The sequence below is a fragment of the Nomascus leucogenys genome, chromosome 8, assembly GCF_006542625.1.
Source record: "Nomascus leucogenys isolate Asia chromosome 8, Asia_NLE_v1, whole genome shotgun sequence".
NCBI classification, from domain to species: domain Eukaryota; kingdom Metazoa; phylum Chordata; class Mammalia; order Primates; family Hylobatidae; genus Nomascus; species Nomascus leucogenys.
In genome coordinates this window covers 81,482,268-81,506,724 of record NC_044388.1, presented here as the reverse complement: position 1 = coordinate 81,506,724, position 24,457 = coordinate 81,482,268, and the positions used below count along the sequence as shown (strand labels likewise).

At 42.3% G+C, this 24,457-nt stretch overlaps 1 protein-coding gene across 1 annotated transcript; it reads left to right on the top strand.

Annotated features, from left to right (window-relative positions):
* Positions 1-55: 55 nt before the first annotated feature.
* On the top strand, positions 56-16,996 carry CHMP5 (charged multivesicular body protein 5). The gene is made up of 8 exons (XM_030817584.1): positions 56-331; positions 1,193-1,297; positions 3,043-3,089; positions 5,814-5,907; positions 6,339-6,410; positions 11,940-12,048; positions 13,593-13,705; positions 16,293-16,996. The coding sequence occupies exons 1-8, from the start codon at positions 263-265 to the stop codon at positions 16,341-16,343; spliced, it is 660 nt and encodes a 219-aa protein (XP_030673444.1). The 5' UTR covers positions 56-262; the 3' UTR covers positions 16,344-16,996.
* Positions 16,997-24,457: the final 7,461 nt, after the last annotated feature.

The window sequence follows — 24,457 nt, the reverse complement described above, 5'->3', positions numbered from 1 at the left end:
GCCTTGCTACAGTAAAACCCCTCCCATTCCTTCTACCAACACCCCGCCCCCTGCAGGCTCTCTCCGAGTGCACCAAGTCGTTTTGCTCTCCTTCCCCGGAAGACCCGGCTGAAGACCCGGCTGAAAACCCGGAAAAAGAATCGGGAAACGCCAGGAGGCATATTGCGCTTGCGCACGGAGGGGCCGGAAGTCGAGGCGGGAGTGACTCTGCTTCCGTTTCTGGTTTTGCTCTAGTGTTTGGGTTTCTTCGCGGCCGCTCAAGATGAACCGACTCTTCGGGAAAGCCAAACCCAAGGCTCCGCCGCCCAGCCTGACTGACTGCATTGGCACGGTGGGCATTTGATCATGCATAAGTAGCCTCAGGACCTCTGACACACCCGACCCCGCCCACCCCCAGCCCCGGGCCCATATTCTTCCACTTCGTTTCGGGTCCTGGGCCCCTTACACGTCGTCCCTCTCTATCTCACCTTCTCCCCTTCATCCCTGTTACCCAAGTCATTCCTAACGCCACAAACCAGGGACCCCCAACCCCATCACTGCCTTGCCCTGCCAGCACCCAACCCGTTTTGATGCCCATTGCCCGTCCACTTGCTCTCGCCTTGATCCTCTCACCTCACCCAGCCCTAGGCCCATCACCCTTCCCACCTCGTCCCGCCTGATCCCTTACCCTTCTTCCATCTGTCATCCCCAGTCCACATCAGGACTCAGCTTGATATCCTAGGTCAACATATCTGTACCTCTGTCCTGGATCTCAGTAACACAAAACTCAGAACCCTGGCGCCTCAGATTAAGCCATCATCCCCGATTTAGGGAATGGCATTAGATCTACAATCAGCTGGTTTCACTTGGCACTGGCCCATTTCATGTGCCTCTTGGATGAACTCTCAGCCTGGCTTGTCTCTGATTCTAGGGAAATTCCAACTCAACTCAGTGATTCTCAAATTATTTTCTGCCCCAACCCACTTGAAGGCTACCTGGTATATCAGAATCGGGGCAGTGTGGCGGGGGGTAAGAGAATAATTTACAAAAGCCCAGGGTTTCTGGTTGGGAATACCCTTCTTTGTGAACCACTGTTTTTCACCCTTCCCCTTAAGCTCCTTTTTTCTTCCTCTGTATTCCTTCCTCTCTACCTGCCCCTTCTGGAATAAGTGTATTGCAGTAACTACCAGTGCATTTGATATTTTCCCCTAAGGTGGACAGCAGAGCAGAATCCATTGACAAGAAGATTTCTCGATTGGATGCTGAGCTAGTGAAGTATAAGGATCAGATCAAGAAGATGAGAGAGGGTCCTGCAAAGGTAAGGTAGGCAGTAACTGCTGCACAAGGTGCTGGCAGAGCCTAGTTTTAGCACCTATAGAAATAGGGCCTAGTTTGGCTGGGCGCAGTGGGTCATGCCTGTAATCCCAGCACTTTGGGAGGCTGAGGCAGGTGGATCACGAGGTCAGGCATTTGAGACCAGCCTGGCCAACATAGTGAAACCCTGTCTCTACTAAAAATACAAAAACTTAGCTGGGCATGGTGGCAGGCACCTGTAATCCCAGCTACTCAGGAGGCTGAGGCAGGAGAATCGCTTGAACCTGGGAGGCGGAGGTTGCAGTGAGCAGAGACCACACCATTGCACCTAGCCCGAGTGACAGTGTGAGACTCCATCTCAAAAAATAAAAAAGAGAAATAGGACCTAGTGCAGGGGCTGTGAGCATCCCTACAGAAGAGATGCTTACAGTCTGGTAAGGAGAAAACATGTGAGGGTGTATCCTTTAGGGAGGAGAGTCTGCAATCAAATATGGAGGGGAGGCTGGGGATTGATCTGGTGGAAAGAGATGCTGGTCACACGTCTAAAAGCATGTACATGAGAATTAGCATACTATACTGAGAAGGTGGTAATCTGGAGAGGAAGACTAGGCTGTGCTCAAGATCAATGACTTGCTAAGCTGGTCAGGTTAGGTTGGTATGTTAGACTGCTTAAGGAGTGGCCTGCTGGGAAAAACTGACCTAGGCATCTGGGACCAGTGTTCTAATACTAACACTGTCACTGCCTTCTAGTTGTGACCTTGATAAAGTCGCTTATTTTCCACTCCTGTTAGGTAGAAACATAAAATACTGTGTTTAAGCACATGGACTGTGGATATAGAACTACCTTGTTTTTTCCAGATCCATAACTTATTAACCATGTGAGCCTGGGTATCACTGAACCTCTATTTCCCCATCTGTAAAACAGAGATAACACTCACCTTACAGTATGAGGATTAAATGAGGTAATTGATGTGACCTGTGTACCACTATGTCTAGGATAAAGTAGTACTCAGTAAATGTGAGTTATGATCATCTGTGAAGTAATAATACCTGTTTTTCCTTCCTCATTGGAGAAGACAAATAAAATGATCTACAGAATTCTATAGAAAAGGAAGGCTTTTCCCAGCCATCTTAGTGGATGGTGTGGAATGAAGAGCAACCAGAGGTAGGAAAGCCCATTTAGATTTGAGACGGTGAAAGCCCAAACCATGGTGGTAGGAAACCAAAGAATCAGTTTGAAAGTGAGTTCTGAAATCAGCTAACAGGATGACTATGCATGAAGAAACAACAGAAAGAGGAAAGATAAGGTTGATAAAAAAGTTTTCAACCTAGAGAGGTGAGAGATTGGTGGGCCATTGTTACTTATTTCCAAGGTGAGATAAGGTTTAGGAGTTTAGAATTGTTGAGGTTAAGCTGATAGGCTATACAAGTGAAGAATCTCCCTAAGGCAACTGGATATACAGAATCAGCACTTTTGGGGCTAAAGGCAGAGATAATATGCATTAGGAAAAGGGAAAGTAGTTCAGGACTCTGGGATGTGGGATGCAAAGACAGATAGGAGCGAAGGCTTAAAGACTGGGCCTTAGAGATACCTGTTTTTGGGAGGAGAAGAACAGAATCCAGAAGCCATTATGCCTACTACTTTGAAGAAGAGAGGAAGTAGGCATGTGAGTTTGAGGCTATGGGAAATTTCTTTTACTGTATATGTGTTTTCCACCTTATTTTTATTAAATCTGTTTTTCTCTCCAGAATATGGTCAAGCAGAAAGCCTTGCGAGTTTTAAAGCAAAAGAGGATGTAAGTTACACATACAATTTCTTTACCTCTAGCAGGTTTAACTAAAAGAGAAATGGTCTTCCATTCCTTCAGGTTTTCATACTATTTTCTAAGCACTCTTGATTTAATTACAAATTTTCATTGACATGCAATTGAATACAGTTAGCTGGGTTGTTATCTGTTGTAACAGCTTCCATCTAAATAGAACTTTTTGCCATGATGGAGATGCTCTATATCTGTGTGTTCAATACAGTAGCTATTAGCAACATGTGGTTATTGAGCACTTGAAATGGGCTAGTGTGACTAAGGAAATGAAGTTTAAATTTTATTCAATTTAAATAATTTAAGTAGCCTTATATGGTTAGTGACTACTGTTTTGGACTGACCAGATCTGTAGGGTTTGGTTTTCCTATTATTTATTTTAGAGTGTACCTTTTTTGTTTTTGTTTGTAAAGTTAGGAATCCTAAATGTTTGTTCCCTCCCACCAGAATAAATTTAAAGATCCTTAATTTGTTTTGGGTGACTATGTCCCAGTTCTGAGCAGAAGCTAAGTAGTATCTTTGGTGCCTACCTCTGTAGACTGTTCAGCTGATGAGATCCTCTGCAGGGTTATAGAGGTCAGGTATAATTAGCTATCGAGGGACCAGAAAGATTGTCAGTGTCTCTCTTCCTATATTAAAATGACTTTTTACAAGACACCAGATGCCATCTTCCTCCTTTTAGATTAGATCAAATTGGAAAAAGAAATTGTAATGCCTAGACTGGTGAGGGTGTGGTGAAATGATTTACCTTCTTAATTGGTGGCATTGCTAGTTTTAAGTAACCTTTTTTGTTATAAAAAGAATATAGGTTCATTGTAGAAACTTGGAAAATATATAAATATGAACAGAAGAAAATAAAATTTACCTAGATTCTTACTACTAGAAATAACCACCTTTAAAATGCTAATTTCTTCCAGTTTCTTTCCTCTGCTTCTGCATACGTGGTATGTGTGCATATAACTTTTTAGAAGAAATGAAATTGTAGTGTGTATGTGTAGGTTTTCCTTTTCCACTTAATGTTATATCATGAGCATCTCCCTGTTCTTTTAAATATTCTTTGGAAACTTTACATTTTTTAATGAGATTATAATATTCTACCATTTGCTTGCACCATGAATGGACCATTCTTTTTCTAGTTGGATAGTTAGATTGTTTCCAATATTGTATAAAGAACATAGTGACATAAGTCTTTGAGGTAATATTATAATTTGATATAAAACTTTATTTTAAAAACATTTTGAACACCACACATTATATTAGGTCAGATGGATTACCTAATTATGGGTGCAAAATTAATAAAACACCTGGGGCTGGGCACAGTGGCTCACACCTATAATCCCAGCACTTTGGGAGGCCAAGACAGCAGATCACTTGAGGTCAGGAGTTGGAGACCAGCCTGGCCAACATAGTGAAACCCCATCTCCACTAAAAATACAAAAATTAGCTGGGCATGTTTGCATGCACTTGTAATCCCACCTACTTGGGAGGCTGAGGCGGGAGAATTGCTTGAACCCAGGAGGCAGAGGTTACAGTGACCTGAGATGGCACCACTACACTCCAGCCTGGGTGACAGAGCAAGACTGTCTCTAAACAAATAAGTAAATAAATAAACAAAATAAAATATGCCTGTCTTCAGGGAGTTCAAAATTCTGGAAAACCATTTAGCTATATGTATGAAGAGCCTTAAAAATAGTTTTACCCTTTGCTCTAAGAATTTCACTTCTGTATATTTATCATAGAAAATAATTATAAGGACTTATTAAGATATGTAGCAGGCTGGGTGCGGTGGCTCATGCCTGTAATCTCAGCACTTTGGGAGGCCGAGGTGGGTGGATCATCTGAGGTTGGGAGTTCGAGACCAGCCTGACCAACATGGAAGAACCCGTCTCTACTAAAAATACAAAATTAGCCAAGCGTGGTGGCACATGCCTGTGATCCCAGCTACTCCGGAGGCTGAGGCAGGAGAATCACTTGAACCCAGGAAGGTGGAGGCTGCAGTGAGCCGAGATCATACCATTGTACTCCAGCCTGGGCAACAAAAGTGAAACTGTCTCAAAAAAAAAAGATATGCAGCAAAACAGAAAAAAGCAAATGCTATAATGTTAAGTGGAAAATAGTGTTATAACTAAAATACAGTCATGTGCTGCATAACAATGTTTTTGTCAATGAATGACAGAACAGACTGCATTATACCACTCTGGCCCCTATAAGGTTATAATACTGTATTTTTACTGTACCTTTTCTGTAGGATGTTTAGATACACAAATACCATTGTGTTACAATTGGCTACAATATTCAGTACAGTAACATGCTATACAGGTTTGTAGCCTAGGAGCAAGCAGTAGGCTATATCATATAGCTTAGGTGAGTAGTGGGCTATACCACCTAGGTTTGTGTAAATACATTGTCTGATGTTTGCACAATGATGAAAGTACCTAGCAACATATTTCTTAGAATATATCCCCATTGTTAAGCGATGCATGACTGTACATGCAAAGGAAAAAGACTGGAGGGACACATAAAATGATATTTGTGTTAGAGTGATTAAATTGTTTTTGCCAATTTTTCTGTGTGATAACCTAATTTTTAAGTTTGTTGTTCCTTTTTTTTTTTTTAAATACTCTTATTTGGTATGGGGATACTTTGTTCTGGAGGATTTCTATCTGGTTCATATATTTGCCATTCTCAATTGACTCTAAAAAGGTATGAGCAGCAGCGGGACAATCTTGCCCAACAGTCATTCAACATGGAACAAGCCAATTATACCATCCAGTCATTGAAGGACACCAAGACCACGGTACTCCCAAAACACCTTTTCCTGTTATTTCATTTATTTATTCTTATTCTCTTTTCCTATGGCTTTTTAAAGACAGTTTAACCAGCCAGGCACAGTGGCTCACGCCTGTAATCCCAACAGTTTGGGAGGCTGAGGCGGGTGGATCACCTGAGGTCAGAAGTTTGAGACCAGCCTGACCAACATAGTGAAATCCTTCCTCTACTAAAAATACAAAAATCAGCTGGGTGTGGTGGCGTGCACCTGTAATCCCAGCTACCTGGGAGTCTGAGGCAGGAAAATCACTTGAACCCAGGAGGCAAAGGTTGCAGTGAGCCATTGCACTCCAGCCTGGGCAGCAAGAGTGAAACCCTGTCTTAAATAAATAAATAAATAAAGACAATTTAACCAACATGACTTACTAAAACATTGTGTTTTCTTCTTCCTTTTCTTAGGTTGATGCTATGAAACTGGGAGTAAAGGAAATGAAGAAGGCATACAAGCAAGTGAAGATCGACCAGATTGAGGTGAGACATATGCTAGTTTCTGCAAGAATGTGCACTAGTTTCTGAGAGAATCCAAACGAGTGTACGTGTGATAGGAAGAGCACAGGAGAGGAACTGAATCTTGGGGCTGCCATTTACTAGTAGAGTAACTTCAAGAAAGGGTACCAAACGTCTCAGTTTCCTCAGTGCAAGGATCCTAATACCACATACAGTTACAGACAGTCCCCGATTTAAGACGGTTCAACTTAACGATTTTTCAGTTTGATGATGGTGCGAAAACTATACGCATTCAGTAGAAACCATACTTTGAGTATCCACATAACCATTCTGTTTTTCAGTTTCCATACAATATTTAATAAATTACATAAGATACTCAACACTTTATTATAAAATAAGCTGTCAGATGATTTTGCCCAACTGTAGGCTAATGTAAGTGTTCTGAGCACAATTAAGGTAGGCTAGGCTAAGTGACGGTTCAGTAGGTTAGGTGTATTGAATGCACTTTCTACTTAAGATATTTTGAACTTACGATGGGTTTATCAGGATGTAACCCTATCATAAGTCAAGGAACTTACGTATTATGAGGATGAAACAAATGAGCTAGTATATCTACACACACAATGCCTGGCCTATAATAAGCATCCAGTAGTTACTTTTAACTAATTCAATGATATTTAGTCTGTTTCTTCGATGGTAGTGGTGTTGTTGCCTATTCCCAGGATTGTCATGAGTGTTAAATGAAGGTATGTAGGTAAAGTTTATGTAAAATGTTTAACCCAACTCCTGGCGTGGTAGACTTGGTTCCCTTTTCTAGTAATTCTCTTTAGATTTTTAATAATAATGTCATTAGTTCCTTAAAGTTAGCATTTCTTATTGGAATTGGATTTTGACCAGGGAGATGAGCCCTAAGAGCTTGGCAGCTCTCAGCTGTCAGATGAACAGCCCAGGTGGCAAGAAGAGATAGCAGAGGGAGTGAGTGGTGACTGGTCAGAGGAGAGAGGCTTCCTTTCTGCATATAAAATGGCGCCCTTGACCTTTACCCCCTGATTAGAATGTCCATTTCCTTGAATGCAGGGACTTGATTTTGTTCACTACTGTGTCCCCAGTGCCCATAACAATGCCCTGCCATGGTTGGTGCTCAGAAAGTATTTGATGGTTGATGAATCAGAGGCTATAAAGGGAGATAAAGGAAAAAAAAAAAAAAAAAAAAAAAAAAAGGAGAAAAAGCAGTACGGCCTGATTCAAGCAGTGTTTGTTAAAATACCAGGCATTTTATTGCCTCTGCAAAGATATTCTCTGATAATGCTAATCTTTAGTAAGAGTGAAGGCAGGCTGGGCGCGGTGGCTCACGCCTGTAATCCCAGCACTTTGGGAGGCCAAGGCGGGTGGATCACGAGGTCAGGAGATCAAGACCATCCTGGCTAACACAGTGAAACCCTGTCTCTACCAAAAATACAAAAAATTAGCCGAGCGCGGTGGTGGGTGCCTGTAGTCCCAGCTACTCGGGAGGCTGAGGCAGGAGAATGGCAACCCAAGAGCAGAGCTTGCAGTGAGCCGAGATGGCGCCACTGCACTCCAGCCTGGGCGACAGAGTGAGACTCCATCTCAAAAAAAAAATAAAAGAGTGAAGGCATTCCTCCCCTCTCTTATTTTTTCAAGCACCCCTTTTAGGTTGCCTTTGTCTGTCTCTAATCCTCCACAAGTGTTTGCATGCATGGAATTAAACTTTGTGATACTCTCTAAGAGCTTCACTGATGAAAGTGTTCTGTGTATGCTTGTCTTTTTTTTTTTTTTTTTTTTGAGACAGAGTCTCATTCTGTCACCAAGGCTGGAGTGCAGTGGTGTGATCTCGGCTCACTGCACCTCTGCCTCCTGGGTTCAAGCGATTCTCCTGTCTCAGCCTTCCAAATAGCTAGGATTACAGGTGCCTGCCACCACACCCAGCTAATTTTTGTATTTTTTAGTAGAGATGGGGTTTCACCATGTTGGCCAGGCTAGTCTCAAACTCCTGACATCAAGTGATCCGCCCGCCTCGGCCTCCCAAAGTGCTGGGATTACAGGTGTGAGCCACCACTCCCAGCCATCTTTTTTTTGTATAATATCATTTGCCATTAAGATATAATGAAATGCAATGGTATTTTCTGCTTTTAGGGTTCCTTGTGTTTTAATTAAAGCTATTTAATAGGAACAAAAGAGAAACTTTGGTCTTGGTGAATGCTTTGTATGTCTCTTCGTCTTTCACCTGTGGTTGTCTGTCTGTCTCCCTGCCTAATTATCCTTTTCCTGTCCTCCAATAGATTGCCAGCATGACAGGTGGAGAGCCCCTTTAACTCTTTTGGTGTGTATGTGTCTTTGGTTAGATCCGAATTTTTTGGTCAGATTTATTTTCCTAAAATGCTTTACTCGGAAAATATTTTCATTGTTTTATAGCTTTAACTTTTTATTTTGCTGTTGTGTGTGGGTCTGTTTTTCTTTTGCTTTTTCAGTTGCTGCATATCACTTTGTCAATGTTCTTTTTAGCTTAGTGCTTATATTTTTTTTATATTGCTTTTGTTTGTTTATACAATAGAGAACCAGCTAATGGTTTGTGGGATAAATTTTTTCTGTGTCTATCCTGGAGTCTTGCTAGGAATCCTACTCATAGATGATCTGGGAAGATGTGTCTTGATGTGTAATACTATTGTATAAGCTTGACTTGATTAGCTTTCTCTATGTTATTTTCATTGTCTTTTAATTATTACTCAGCCAGTGCTTCTCTGTGTAGCAGAGTGTTAAATATGCATATAATTTGGCAGTTTGGTACTTGGAAATACAGAAAATCAAAATTAAAAAAAAAAAAATTTCTGCTCCATTTTACTACCCTTTTCACCTTTATGGGGGCCAGGAAGGAATTTTCTTTTTTCTTTTTTTTTTTGCTGTTGCCCAGGCTGGATTATAGTGACTCAGTCTCAGCTCACCGCAACCTCCACCTCCCAAGCTCAAGCCATCCTTCTACTTCAGTCTCCTGAGTAGTTGGGACTACAGGCGTGCACCATGCCCAGCTAATTTCTGTATTTTTTTGTGGAGATGAGGTTTTGTCATGTTCCCCAGGTTGGTCCCAAACTCCTGAGCTCAAGTTATCCGCCCTCTTTTGCCTCCCAGAGTGCTTGGATTACAGGCATAAGCTACTGCACCCAGCAGAATTTTCAAATGTCTTGCATTGCTTTAGAAATTCTGAAGGATAAATGGTGCTGATTTGGTCCTTTTGCTTTATCAACACTAGTTCTGTTCCTGTCTGTGTGGAATTTTGGTATATGAAGAGTGTATTGTTGTTCCGCACATAATTAACACAGTAAAATATATATAGTATTAGGTGCTTAGTGTTTTACATATATTATTGCAATAAATCCTTACAATAACCTCAGTGAGATATGGCTATTTTATTTATTTATTTTTGAAACAGAGTCTCGCTCTGTTGCCCAAGCTAGAGTGCAGTGGCGCGATCTCGGCTCACTGCAACCTCTGCCTCCTGGGTTCAAACGATTCTCCTGCCTCAGCCTCCCGGGTAGCTGGGATTACAGGCGCGTGCCGCCATGTCTGGCTACCTTTTGTTTTTTTTTTTTTGAGACAGAGTCTCACCCTGTCACCCAGGCTGGAGTGCAGTGGCGTGATCTCGGCTCACTGCAAGCTCCGCCTCCCGGGTTCACACCATTCTCCTGCCTCAGCCTCTCCGAGTAACTGGGACTACAGGCACCCGCCACCACACCCGGCTAATTTTTTGTATTTTTAGTAGAGAAGGGCTTTCACCGTGGTCTTGATCTCCTGACTTCATGATCTGCCCACCTCGGCCTCCCAAAGTGCTGGGATTACAAGCGTGAGCCACCACGCCCGGCCCTGGCTACTTTTTTGTATTTTAGTAGAGATGGGGTTTCACCGTGTTGCCCAGACTGGTTGCGAACTCATGAGTTCAGGCAGTCCACCCACTTTGGCCTCCTGAAGTGCTGGGATTACAGGCATGAGCCACCGCGCCCGGCCAGATGTGGCTATTAATAATTGCATTTTACAAATGAGGAAAATAAGGCTTAGAGACATTACTTCTCGTTGAGTAATGGCAAAATTGAACTTGGGTATATCTGACTCCAGAGTCTCACTCCTAACCATTATACCAGCTGCCCTTTGTTATGCTATACCACTTCTTAGATTGGTTTCACATTACAGTTTACCCTTGAACAGCAAGTGCAGTTTGAACTGCACGAGTCACTTATATGCAGATATTTTTCAACCAAATGAGGATCGAAAATATAGTGTTTGCAGGATGCGAAACCACCCATATGGAGGACCAACTGGGGACTTGGGTGTGGGCAGATTTTGGTATAGGCAGACATCCTGGAACCAATCCCTTGCGTGTACCAATGGACAACTGCATTTTTAGCCTTGTAGTAATCTCCCAGTTAAGCATAGGTAGATTATTCACACAGGGTTTATGTCCTTGGTCCATTTTTTTCACCAGCCTTGTCTTGGCTGTGACACCTATCATGATTCCCTTTCTGGTTCTCCATCCAGGGTGGGCCATGTACAACTCACTTTTTGTACCACTTCAGTTGTTTCTACTCTTGCCTCCTTTCTCTACACAGTGGAATCTGTCTTTGGCTGACTTGAGAAGAATAATTTGCTTGTCTCAATAACCTCCCAGTCTTCATTAACTAGAAAATGATTGATAGTTTAGATCAAGATAATTGCTTGATTTAATGTTTCAAGTAAAACTTTCTGTAATAGTAGACAGCTGACAATCATGTATTCTCACATAGGACTTTGGGCTTCCATGAGGCACTTTAAAGTCAAATCCAGCCGAGCACAGTAGCTCATGCCTATAATCCCAGCACTTTGGGAGGCTGAGACGGGCAGATCACCTGAGGTCAGGAGTTCAAGACCAGCCTAACCAACATGGCAAAACCCCATCTCTACTGAAAATACAAAAATTAGCCAGGCGTGGTGGCGCACACTTGTAATCTCAGCTATTTGCAGGCTGAGGCAGGAAAATTGCTTGAACCCGGGAGGTGGAGGTTGCAGTGAGCTGAGATTGCACCATTGCACTCCAGCCTGGGTGACAGAGTGAGACTCCATCTCAATAAATAAAGTAAAAAATAAAATGAGAGATCACCAATTCTATTCTTTATTTTTAAGTTCACATTTTGCCACCAAAAATAGGCGAGGGATTATGTGGGTCAGTAACATTCATAGTTATTGTTAGAGGAAATCTTTGGGCTTGTGATTTTTAGTTCTTTAAGCATCCTCTCATACTTTTAGTTAGAAGGGATGTTTAAGAGTTACTTGAACCTGTCCTTTAGAGGAGTGTCTGCTCAGTTGTTAACATTAAAAAATTGCTAGCCAAAGACTGGGATAGGGGAGGTGAACTAACAGTTGTTGAGACCTGTTTATGTGCTTGGCATTTTACATACATTATCTTTTTAAAAATTGCTCATGTCTAGATTCAAAGGAGAACGTAGGGGAAAAGGGTAGTTAAAAGAAAATGGTAAATGAGAGAAAATCCTCTCATATATATTTCCATAGGATTTACAAGACCAGCTAGAAGATATGATGGAAGATGCAAATGAAATCCAAGAAGCACTGAGTCGCAGTTATGGCACCCCAGAACTGGATGAAGATGATTTAGAAGCAGGTAAGTTATGAGAAAAGTAACGCATATTTAGTTTTGGAGTCCAAAAGGAACAGCTGCCTGGGACCTTTTCCCAAATGCTAGTGAAAATTTCTATCAGGATTTCCTGAAGGTTAGTTTATGGTACAGTCCCTGGGCAAAGAGCTTGTGAGGCAGCCACATCAGATTGCATACTCCACCAACAACAGTGGGATGGATCAACTCTGAAGGAAGTCCAGGTACAGGCTGACCTGGTGCTTGGTATCTGTAAGTGTGCTCCACATGGCCTTTCCTTGCTGTATTCCTTTTGATTTTGTTCTCCCTATTTTCCTAGTTGGAGTCCTCTCCCTCAGAACAGCAAAACCAATTAAGAAACAATAATTAGGGCCAGGTGCCCTAATCCCAGCACTTTGGGAGGCCAAGGTAGGTGGATCCACTCAAGCCCAGGAGTTCGAGACCTGGCTGAGCAATATGGCGTGACCTTGTCTCTATAAAAAATACAAAAATTACCCAGGCATGGTGGTATGCGCCTGTGGTCCTAGCTACTCAGGAGGCTGAGGTGGAAGGATCGCTTGATCCCAGGAGGTAGAGGTTCCAGTGAGCCGAGATTGCACCACTGCAGCCTGGGCAACAGAGTGAGACCTTCTCTCAAAAACAAAGAAAAAAAAAAGAATAGTTGGCAAATACTTAGTGTGCATCTACTCTATGCCAGGTACTCTACTAGGTGGTGGGAATTTAGCACCGAATAAAAATGCAGTCCCTACATTCATGAAGCTTCTCTAGCAGTGGAAGACATAAATGGTTTGCTTCAAGTAATTAATTACTAGACCACAGACTATAGGGAAGAAGTATGGGGTAGCATGGGAGCACATACTAAGGGACTCTAACCTAGTTAGTAGTGGGAGAGAGGCATGGGACCTGAAGGATGAGTAGGGGATAGCATGAAAAAATGAGAAGGGTTGTCGAATGGCCTCAGGGAGAACAGTCTGGAAGCTATTGCGATAGCCATTTAAGAGATGATGGTGGCCGAGACTAGTTAGGGTGATGGTAGCAGAAACAGACAGAAGTGGACAGATTGAAGACGTCTTAGAAAATTGAGTGGACAAGACTTAATGATTGACCAGATGTGGAAGAAGTGGGAGGTGTCAAGGGTGGCTGTCAGTTTCTAGCATGAGTAACTGGGTAGATGACAGAACCATTCCACACTGGATTTCTATTGCGTGATTCCCCTGTTACATTACTGCTGCTGCTTTCCCGCTCTCTCCATGGTCTATTTTTGCCTACAACCTTTTATTTTTTTTCCATTTATTTCTTTATTTTTTAATTTCCTATCTTCAATTGCCCCTGGTGAGTCTCTACCTGCTATTGTCATTCCTCTTGGACACTTCCAACTCATTTTACCACAGACTTATTTTTGGAGTCTGATTTCATGTAATGGTCACACAGCATACAACAATCTCATGCCCCCTTCACTGCCTTCTTTCAGGTCCATCGATAAATGAGAGAAATTATTAGCTGCCAGTTTTCTTGGTTACATTTTTTTTAAATGTTGACTGTTTCAATCTCAGAGTTGGATGCACTGGGTGATGAGCTTCTGGCTGATGAAGACAGTTCTTATTTGGATGAGGCAGCATCTGCACCTGCAATTCCAGAAGGTGTTCCCACTGATACAAAAAACAAGGTGAAGGCTTTTTCTGTTTATATTTCAATGCAAAATAGCGAAGGCTTTATGCTTGACCATAAGTCTGGGAATCTAAAAGGTAGTCTTACACAAGAACAAAGAAAGACAGTCCTGGTCATTATTTTGTGAACCCTTGAAGGTCCAGTTTTTCTGCATTGGATGATGAACTGACTGCATAAACACTGTCACTGAGGTTCAGGAATATTTTTATACAATGACAATTTGTGTAACATACATAATCACCCTTCTTGTGAGCTGGCACTGGGTACCATTGATGGGTCTTAGACATTTCCTGTAAAAGCGTAAGCAACACATGCATGAGACTTGCTAGGCAGCAGTGAAAAAGTCTCACTCTCCATACACACCAGTTAATTACTGACCGGATTTTTAATTTTATTTTCCTTTCTTTTTCTTTTTTTTTTTTTCCTGTACACACAGGAGTTTAGAATGGGTGGATTTTCTAAACTATGGATTAATAATTTAAGCATAAAATTTAATGTAGAAAGATTCTAATTTAAGGCAAAAGAATCAGAACACCTGACACTAAGTATGACTAATTACTTAGCTATTGTAAGCTTTCCTTTTCCTTGCATCTGTAAAATGCAGATAATTACAAGTATCTCATGTAATTGTTGTGCAAGCAAATTAGATCTTGTATGTAAAGGACTTTGCAAACTTAAAGCTTTGTCCAAATCTACATGATTATCTTTTTTTTTTGAGACAGAGACTCATTCTGTCATTCAGGCTGGAGTGCAGTGGCGTGATCTCAGCTCACTGCAACCTCCGCCCCCCTGGTTCAAGCAATCGTCGTGCCTCAGCCACCCCAGGTAGCTGGGATTACAGGTGTGCGCCAACATGCCTGGCTAATTTTTGTATTTTTAGTAGAGACGAGGTTTCACCATGTTGGCCAGACTGGTGTCAAACTCCTGGTCTCAAGTGATCTGCCTGCCTCAGCCTTCCAAAGTGCTGGGATTACAGGCATGAGCCACTAATAATGACAACCAGGCTGGGCAAGGTGTGGCTTTGAGCAAAATAGCAGAAATTTATGTCTTCTTTTTGAACCTCATCAGTTTTTCCTACCTGTAAAATGTGAGAGCAAAGGGCAGGGAGCAGGTAATTTCTTAGGTCCATTATTACTGGTTTCTGTGAGTATGCATCTTCCTCTATTGTATCCTTCCCTTCTCTGTTGAGCCTGGGATAGTCTTGCCTTTCTGAACTGCCCACTCCTCCCCGACCTCTCTGGCAACTTCAAGGTCCCAGGTCCATGGGTTGCTTTTTCTCAGCAACCCATGAAATAATTTTTATTAACACTACCATAGCCCACCTTGTTAATTTCCTAGTAACAAGTCCCTGAAGCGGCCGGGCGTGGTGGCTCAAGCCTGTAATCCCAGCACTTTGGGAGGCTGAGGCGGGCGGATCACAAGGTCAAGAGATCGAGACCATCCTGGCCAACATGGTGAAACCCCGTCTCTACTAAAAATACAAAAAATTAGCCGGGCGTGATGGCAGGCTCCTGTAATCCCAGCTACTTGGGAGGCTGAGGCAGGAGAATTGCTTGAAGCCAGGAGGCGGAGCTTGCAGTGAGCCGAGGTCATGCCATTGCACCACTCCAGCCTGGGCAAAAAGAGTGAAACTCCGTCTCAAAAAAAAAAAAAAAGTCCCTGAAGCATCAATGTTATTTCCACTTTGAGAAGGTCACAGATTCCTGAGTTATATATGCTATGGATATATGGCGGTTTTGTTGTTGTTGTTTTATCTTTTTGAGATGGAGTCTCGCTCTGTCACCCAGGCTGGAGTGCAGTGGCACAATCTCAGCTCACTGCAGCCTCCACCCCCGGGTTCAAGCAATCCTGCCACCTCAGCCTCCCAAGTAGCTGAGATTACAGGCATGCTTCACTACACCTGGCTAATTTTTTTGTTTTTAGTAGAGATGGGATTTCACTATGTTGGTCAGGCTGGCCTCGAACTCCTGACCTCAAATGATCCACCTGCTTCAGCCTCCCAAAGTGCTGGGATTACAGGCGTGAGCCACCGCGCCCGGCCTGTTGTTGTTTTTAAAGTAATAGAATAAAAGAATGGCTACTCCATAGGCAGAGCAGCCCTGGTGTTTTCATTGATAGTGATGTCGCTGCCTATGATTATAGTAAAGCATGATATGGAAGTGACTGCCTATCCAAGGGCACTGCTCCTTCAAGGATTTGGGAGGCTAAGAAAGGTATTGGTCCACATTAGGGATCAGAGTGAAAATGCAAATCTGGAGGCAAGGACCCACTCCTCAACCTTTCCTTTTTGACCCTCCTAGCCTCCTTTTCCCCTTTCCAGGTTTACTCTTAGATTTCTCTTTCTCCCCCTTTCACTCTCTTTCCCCTGTGGAGGAGCCCCCTTTTGGCCCTTTCTAGTTCTCTTCTTGATTCATCACTTCCTCCTTTACCTTTCATGAAAAAGCTCGTTCTCATCTTATGAGTGCAATTTTGGTTTTGATTGATTAAATACTTGGAAGTGAGTTTTAACTATTAAATGTTTGTAATCCTTTTTTTTTTTATCAAATAGAAAAATAGTGGCACTAAACATTGCTTCCTTTTTACAGGATGGAGTTCTGGTGGATGAATTTGGATTGCCACAGATCCCTGCTTCATAGATTTGCATCATTCAAGTGTATCTTGTAAAACAAACACATACTATGGGACTAGGAAATATTTATCTTTCCAAATTTGCCATAACAGATTTAGGTTTCTTTCCTTTCTTTGAAGGAAAGTTTAATTACATTGCTCTTTTATTTTTTCCATTAAGAGACTCATTGCTTGGGAAATGCTTTCTTTGTACTAAAATTTGATTCCTTTTTTTCTTATGAAAAACGAACTCAGTTTAAAAGTATTTTTAGCTCGTATGACTTGTTTTCATTCATTAATAATAATTTGAAATAAAACTAAGGAAATGGAATCTTAAAAGTCTATGACAGTGTAACTCTACAGTCTCAAAATGACCTGATAAATTGATAAGACAAAGATGAGATTATTGGGGCTGTTCATATTATGATTCAGAATCATTTTCTATTGTGGTATTATAGGTTGGTTAAAGTGATGGCCTTTTTGATGGGTTTTGTTGTGTCTTGTGAACAAGTCTTACTGTGTCCATTATTGGAATGGAATTATCACTACTGTATCATGAGTGGGTATTTTGATTCTATGGTTCCCTCAGTATTACATCTTGACTTGTAATCAATAATGAATATTTCTTGATATTTAATGTATAGGACATTTATTTATACTCAATAAATATTTTTCAAAAGGATATAATTTTAATAATATCAGTTCAGCTTAAAACCTCTACTGCGGAAACCAAATTTAATAGAATTTTAATGTCATTTCAGCCTATAACTCCACTACAGAAACCAAATTAACCAGTAGCATTGTGAGGAAAGAGCAAGGAACAATCTGGGCTTGGGCCCTGGATCTACCATTTACTAACTACTGAGTAGTCTATTCAACTTCTCTAACCTGCTGTTTCCTTATGAGTAAAATCATGCTTAACTCACAGAGCTTTTGTGAGGAATAACTGAGGTAATGGTCATAAGTACCTTGTTAACTGCAAGGGGCTATTCTTATATGAGGGATTGTTAACAATAAAAAAGAAACTGCTTCATTCTTTTCTTGGAAGGTGCCTGGAGTACTACAGCAAGTTCAAACTCCTGCCCAATTTCAGGGTCTTTAATGATCCTGTCCTCCCTTCCTCACTCAACTTGTTGCCAACAGCATTCCCCCTCCAGCCTAGCTGGGTGCCTCACGGTGCCATGTGCACCTGACTCTCACGTGTCTGCAGATCAAACCAATAAACATTTAGGAACACCAGCTTTGTCGAAGTCTCTGTACCAGCTGAGGGGTTACCAAGTTCCTCACTTCAGGAGTTCTTGTCTAGTTACAAGTGGGGATGAGATAACATATGTCACCCTCTCCCATCTCCAACCTCATCTTCTCAAGAAGCCTTCCACAGGGAGCAAACATTACAGTATTCATCATTACCTTCTTGAAACCTTTCTTGGCTTTTCTATGAGTTCTGAGTTTTCTTCTAATCTGGCCCACTTATTCTCTTATATGGATACCTCTTAGCCCCTTGAATATTTCTTCCATTAGAGTTCCAATCTGTATTCTCCTTGAGAAATCTCACACCCATGATATCAACTATTACCTACGCACTAATGACTCAAAATGACTGTCACTAGCCTAGACTTCTTATCCTTATTTTCAATTCTGGGCATTTCCACTTAAATGCCTCATCGTTACCTAGAATCTAACATATCCAAATTAAGCTCATTATCTTGGGGTTCACTGTCAGCAAACATTTCTCTTTGATTTCTTGTCTTGCTTAGTGTTACCAGTGACTCATATATTGCCCATTTTAGTGGGTGATATTTAGCCCTTTAGCTAGACCACATTAGTGCATCGGTTACGAGTGAGCAATCATTCTACCTAAATCTCTACTCTCTTGGCTTTTGTGACAGTACTCTCCGGTTCTCCTGTTCCTCTAACTATTCCCTCTAAAGCTTCTTTCTGAAATCCTCAACTCTGTAACTGTAATGTTACTGCTCCTCTGGATTCTAGCTTTTACCCCGCAGACTTCTTTCTCTGTTTACTTATATTTAGTGATCTCAGCTATTCTCATGGCTTTAACTGCTAAGTTCCAAATCTATACTTCTATCCCTGAACTTGCCCCTGAGTTTCAGGATCTTATTTATATCCAGCTGTTTGCCTAACAATTATTTGGATGTTCCAGAAGCCCACAAGCACCTCACATTCAAATGGCTGAAACAGCCTATCACCTTTCCTCAGACCTGAATCTCCTGCTTCTGATTTCCCTGTCTCATGATAGGAGCTGTGAGACAGGGAAACCATTGTCTCACGATGGGAGGCTGTCAGGCTAATGGAACTATTATTCTCCTATCATTCAAAACGGAAAGCGCTTGAGTTGCCCTTGATGCCTACATTTTGCCTACACAGTCAATTATCCTTAAACCCTAATCCCTGTTTCTCAAATCTAACTCCTCCTCTCCTCTTAACTCTCCCTGGCCTAGATGTCTCTCACATAGTCTTTTGGAATGTCTTCTCTTGTTGCATAGTTTCACTTCCTTGAGCACACTGATCACATATAGCTACTCTTACCTTTCTAAAATACAAATCTGACTTAAATTCTTTAATGTTCTCTAATACTTCCACCAGGGCATAAAAAGCTGCCAATGACCTGGCCTCTGCCTATCCGTAATGGTTTATTGCCTAGTCTTTTCAGAAAGCATTTCCTTTCTTTCAAGGGAACTGCTCCCCCATTTCAACTGTGCGATTATTAGGAACATGCCAATTTTATAGTAGTACTGTCCTTACCCTTCCGAGCTATGGAAGTGTGTATGTGATCATGCTGTGTCTATCAGAGTCCATAACTCAGATTTTCTAAATAGAAAGTAGGGGAAATGCTTTCCCCCCCCCTTTTTTTTTTTTTTAATTCTTTTGCTCTGTCAGTATGAGAGATTGAAGCCAGAGGGGAGCCAAGATGAGAGACAGAATGAAAGATGTCCATGGCACTCAGCTCTGAATTCTGATCCTTGACATTCCAAGTCTCTACAACTCTTTGTTCTGTGAGGTATTTAAGGATTCTGCAAATAAACTTAACCCCCTTTTCTGCTTAAAGTAGTTGGCATTGGGTTCCTGTCACTTGCCAGTAAGAGACAGAATAATTGCTTTGCAGCTTGTGTCATGTCACACTTTTCAATTTTGTGATCTAGTAATTGTTCTGCGTCTAGTCCCCCCACATCCACCATACAGCCATGATTCCTTGCCTCTGTTCATGGTTTCTCCTACCTGAAGCTTCCTTATGTCTTTTATATCTGCTAATTCTTCCTGTATTGGGGAAAGGCCAAAGGGCATGCCCTGGTCTGTGTCAATACCAGTGAATTAAAGGAAGATGGAAGGAATGAGTCCTGTATTAGAAAGCCTTAGGTACCATAAAGCCTGTGATCATCACTCCTGTAGCTACCACCAGACAACTGCGCTGGTCAATATTTCACCTGTTAACTATTAGGAAAGAGCAGAATTAAGTGCAGGGGGTCCTAGGTTTTAATCTGTCAGTTCTGAGAGTTTAGCAGGAATGGGGAAGGAGATTGACATGATTCTGTATAGAAAAAGTTTGGCACTTCTATCATCCATATCCCTTAGCTTTCCTTTTGTGTTTTCTTATAGTTATGTCACCAAGAGAGTTATTAAAAATATTGATGTCTGGGTCCTACCCCCATAGCTTCTGATATAATAGATCTGGATACAGTGTGGGCATTTGGATTTTTAAAAGCTCCCCAAGTACTTAAGTGTATCCAAAGTTAACTGCTGCTCTGTGGTGCCTGATCAGTCTGAACCTATTTTCATGGTTAAGCATTCTGTACTGTTACCATCAATTTCTGCAGTGAAGGAGTAGGCAATGATTGCCCTAAGGTAAAGTTTTTTGTCCACGGAATGAATTGGGAAGTACTCCCTCCTCTTGTATTTTTTGGAAGAGTTTGTGAAGGATTAGTGTTCATTCTTCCTTGAACATTTGGTAGAATCATTTGGGCTTGGGCTTTTCTTTATGGGAAGTTTTTAAAATTACTGATTCAGTCTCTACTTGTTACAGGTGTATTCAGATGTTCTATTTGTTCTTGAGTAGTCTGTGTCTTCCTAGGAATTTTTCCACTTCATCTAAGTAATCTAATTTGGTTGGCATACAGTTGTTCATAGTAGTCCCTTTTGATCCTTTTTATTTCTGTAATGTGGGTAGTAATGCCTACGTTTTCATCCATCATTTTAGTAATTTCAGTTTTTCTCCTTTTTTCTTGATTATTCTCTCTAAATATTTTTATCACTTTGGTTCAATGAACTGTTGGTTTTTTTCTGTTCTTTTTCTATTTCAATAATTTCTGGTCTTTTATTATTTCTTTCCTTCTACATGCTTTGGTTTAGTTTGTTTGCTCTTCTTTTTCTTTTTTCCTTTTTTTTTAATTTTTTTTTTGAGACAGGGCCTCACTCTACTGCCCAGGCTGGAGTGCAGTGGTACAATCATAGCTCACTGCAATCTCAGCCTCCCAGATTCAAGCAGTCCTCCCCACTCAGCCTCCCTAGTAGCTGGAACTACAGACATGTGCTGTCAAGCCCAGCTAATTTTTTTTTCAATTTTTAGTAGGGATGGGGCATCACTACGTTGCCCAGGCTAGTCTGAAACGCCTAGCCTCAAGCGATCCTCTCGCCTTGGCCTCCCAAAGTGCTGGGATTACAGGTGTGAACTACCCCCACCCCAGCCCTGTTATTCTTTTTCCAATTTCTTAAGGTGGAAGTTTAGGCTGTTGATTTGCGATTTTTCTTTTTTATTAATAAACTTTATTTTTTTAGAGTTTTGGGTTCACAGCAAATTGAGTGGAAAACACAGAGAGCTCCCATATAACACACAACCTTCCCACTATCAGCTTCCCTCACCACAGTGGTATGTTGCAATCAGTGAATCTACACTGACACATTATTATCACACGAAGTCTATAGTTTACATTAGGGTTCACTCTTGATGTACATTCTATGGGGTTTTTTGTTGTTTTTTGCTTGAGATGGGGTCTCACTGTGTTACCCAGGCTGGAGTGCAGTGGCATGATCTCAGCTCACCGCAACCTCCGCCTCCCGGGCTCAAGTGATCCCACCTCAGCTTCCTGAGTAGCTGGGACCTCAGGCGCATGCTACCGTGCCCAACTAATTTTTGTATTTATAGTAGAGATGGGGTTTCACCACGTTACTCAGGCTGGTCTTGAACTCCTGGGCTCAGGCGATCCACCTGCCTTGGCCTCCCAAAGTGCTGGGATTACAGGCATGAGCCACCATGCTAGTGATTCTATGGGTTTTAACAAATACAATGACATGTATCCCCGATTGTAGTATCATGCAGAATAGTTCACTGCCCTAGCAATAGTTCACTGCCCTAGCAGTCCTCTGTACTCTGCCTATTCATCCTTCTCTCCCCTTTAACTCCTGTCAACCACTGATCTTTTTACAGTCTCTATAATTTTGCCTTTTCCAGACTGTTATATAGTTGGAATCAAACAGTAAATAGTCTTTTCAGATTGCCTTCTTTCACTTACCAATATGCATTTAAGTTTTCTCCATGTCTTTTCATGGCTTGATAGTTCATATGGATTTGGGATTTTTTTGTCTTGTTTTGTGTTTTTGAGACAGGATCTCGCTCTGTCACCCAGGCTGGAGTGCTGTGGTGCAATCTTGGCTCACTGCAGCCTCCGCCTCCTGGGCCCAGGTGATCCTCCCACTTCAGCCTCCTGTGTAACTGGGACTACAGGTATGTACCACCAAGCTTGACTAATTTTTGTATTTTTGGTAGAGACTGGGTTTCACCATGTTGCCCAGGCTGGTCTCGAACTCCTGGACTCAAGCGATCCACCTGCTTTGGCCTCCCAAAGTGCTGAGATTACAGGCATGAGCCACCATGCCTGGTCTTTGGGTATTTTTTGTTTGTTTGTTTTTTGATAGTATCTCGCTATGTTGCCCAGGTTGGGCTTGAACTCACCTGGGCTCAGACAATCCTCCTGCCTCAGCCTCCCAAGTATCTGAGACTACAGGTAAACACCAACATGCTGGCTTCATTTGTTTTGGGCACTGAATAATATTCCATTATCTGGAGTTCTTTTTCAAATATAAGTGTTTACAGCTATATATTTCCGAGTACAGCTTTCACCACTTGCCATAAGCTTTAGTACGTTGCATGAAGTAGTTTGTATAGGAAAGGCAAGATAAATGCTTGCTTACTTTCATTTATTCACAAGTTTTGAAAATAATGAGTAGATTCTGTAGAGTGCCAATTATGAATTTGCTTTCAGTTCTACATTTATCGTTTTTGCTTGCTCTGTGAAATGGATTTGGGCCTTTTATGTATTCTTTGCCAGCTGGCAGATATTAAACCTTGTCAGCAGAGGGCACTGGAGAGATACTGCAGGAGGAAAAGGGTTTTGGCTCCTGTTTCTGATTTCAGTGGGGCAGGCTTCTGTAGTCTGGGCAACTTCTTCAATGGCTTCTGCAATGCGCTGGCTTCTTCAGTGCCTGGCTATCGCACTGTATCGCACCAGTTGTCAGAAACTTCTCCTAGCACTGTATCGCTTCTGACAACTGTATTGCACCAGTTGTCAGAAACTTCTCCTAGCACTCCCTGCAGATGGTTTGTAGTAGAGTACCTCTGGTGAGACACCTCCCCAAGAATGGCTTCAACCAGCACTCCATAAGAAAAATGTCTGGCAACTTCCATGCCATCCAGTGAGCCACAGGTCTTTTCTCTAACAAGGTCTGCATGCCAGCTCTGGTCTCGGCTTTTCTTTGACACTCTTACCTCAGCCCTAGCTGCTCCTTATATATGCTAATCCTGTTTTGGAATTATCTTGCTTCTTTACTAGCCAATCCATTATTCCAACTCCCTATTATACTTAATAAATCTTTAAATCAAACTTTCCTTATTAAAAAAAAATGTAATTCCTGTTCAAAAAGTGGGGTTCGTCTCTCCTGATTGGACCCAGACTGATACACCTGGTAATTTTTAAAGGTGACTATAAAGTTTGATGAGCTAAGCTGTCAAAATTAAGGATTTATGTTCAACAAAGGACAAAATTAATACTTAATGGAATAGAAGACAATTTAAATGTCTAAAACTGATGATTGACACCTGCAATATACAAGAAACCATCAGGAAGGAAAATGGGCAGTGGATATGGATAAGCAGTTTTAAAAGGAGGAAACTCAAAAGACCATCAATCAATGTTTGGGCCGGCACGGTGGCTCACGCATGTAATCCCAACACTTTGGGAGGCCTAGGTGGGTGGATCACCTGAGGTCAGGAGTTCAAGACCAGCCTGGCCAACAGGATGAAACCCCATCTCTACTAAAAATACAAAAATTAGCCGGGCATGGTGGTGGGTGCCTGTAATCCCAGCTACTTGGGAGGCTGAGGCGCAAGAATCGCTTGAACCCCGGAGGCAGAGTTTGCAGTGAGCCGAGATGGTGCCACTTCACTCCAGCCTGGGCGACAGAGGGATAAGATTCCTTTTATTTTTCAAACCAATGGGGCTGTGTCTGTTGTCCCCCTTGGTCCCCAGGGGTGGGGGGGCCTTGGAAGGCAGGGTGGTGTCGGGGGGCTGAGGGGCAGGCTGAATGTGTGGGTGTGGGTGTGTGTGTGGAGTGTGGGTGTGTGTTTCCATGGTAGGACTCCAGTCCCAGCTGCTGCCTAGGCTCCTGTGGGTCCGACCGGGATCCTCCTACCCTGTCCACCTTCCCCAACAGGGCTATAGTTTAAGGGTGTCCCAGGCCTTGGCTGGTTGGCTGGGCCCAGCTCCTGGGGGCTGGGCAGGGCAGGGCAGGGCTGGGTCCACTTCCATTGTTAGCAGTTGTTTGCGGAATTTTCTCTTTTACCATTCCTCTCTTTTTGTTCTCGCCCAGAGTGGGTGGTTTTTTGTTGTTGTTTCAGATTTTCATGTGAAGGCAGAGAGTTTTTTTTCTTTTTTAACTCCCCATCCCCCTATGCGGGGTGTCATTTCACCATCCACATCCACATCCTTGTTTGCGTTTCTGGCCCTCTTCTTCCCTGCCTCTCCTCTGCCTCCCCAACCCCCGCCTACCTACTGCTCCCAGGGGTCTCTCCAGGGGCAGGGGGATTTCAGGAGATGGGGTGGGGGCCAGCCCCTACTGGACCCTTGTAATCTGA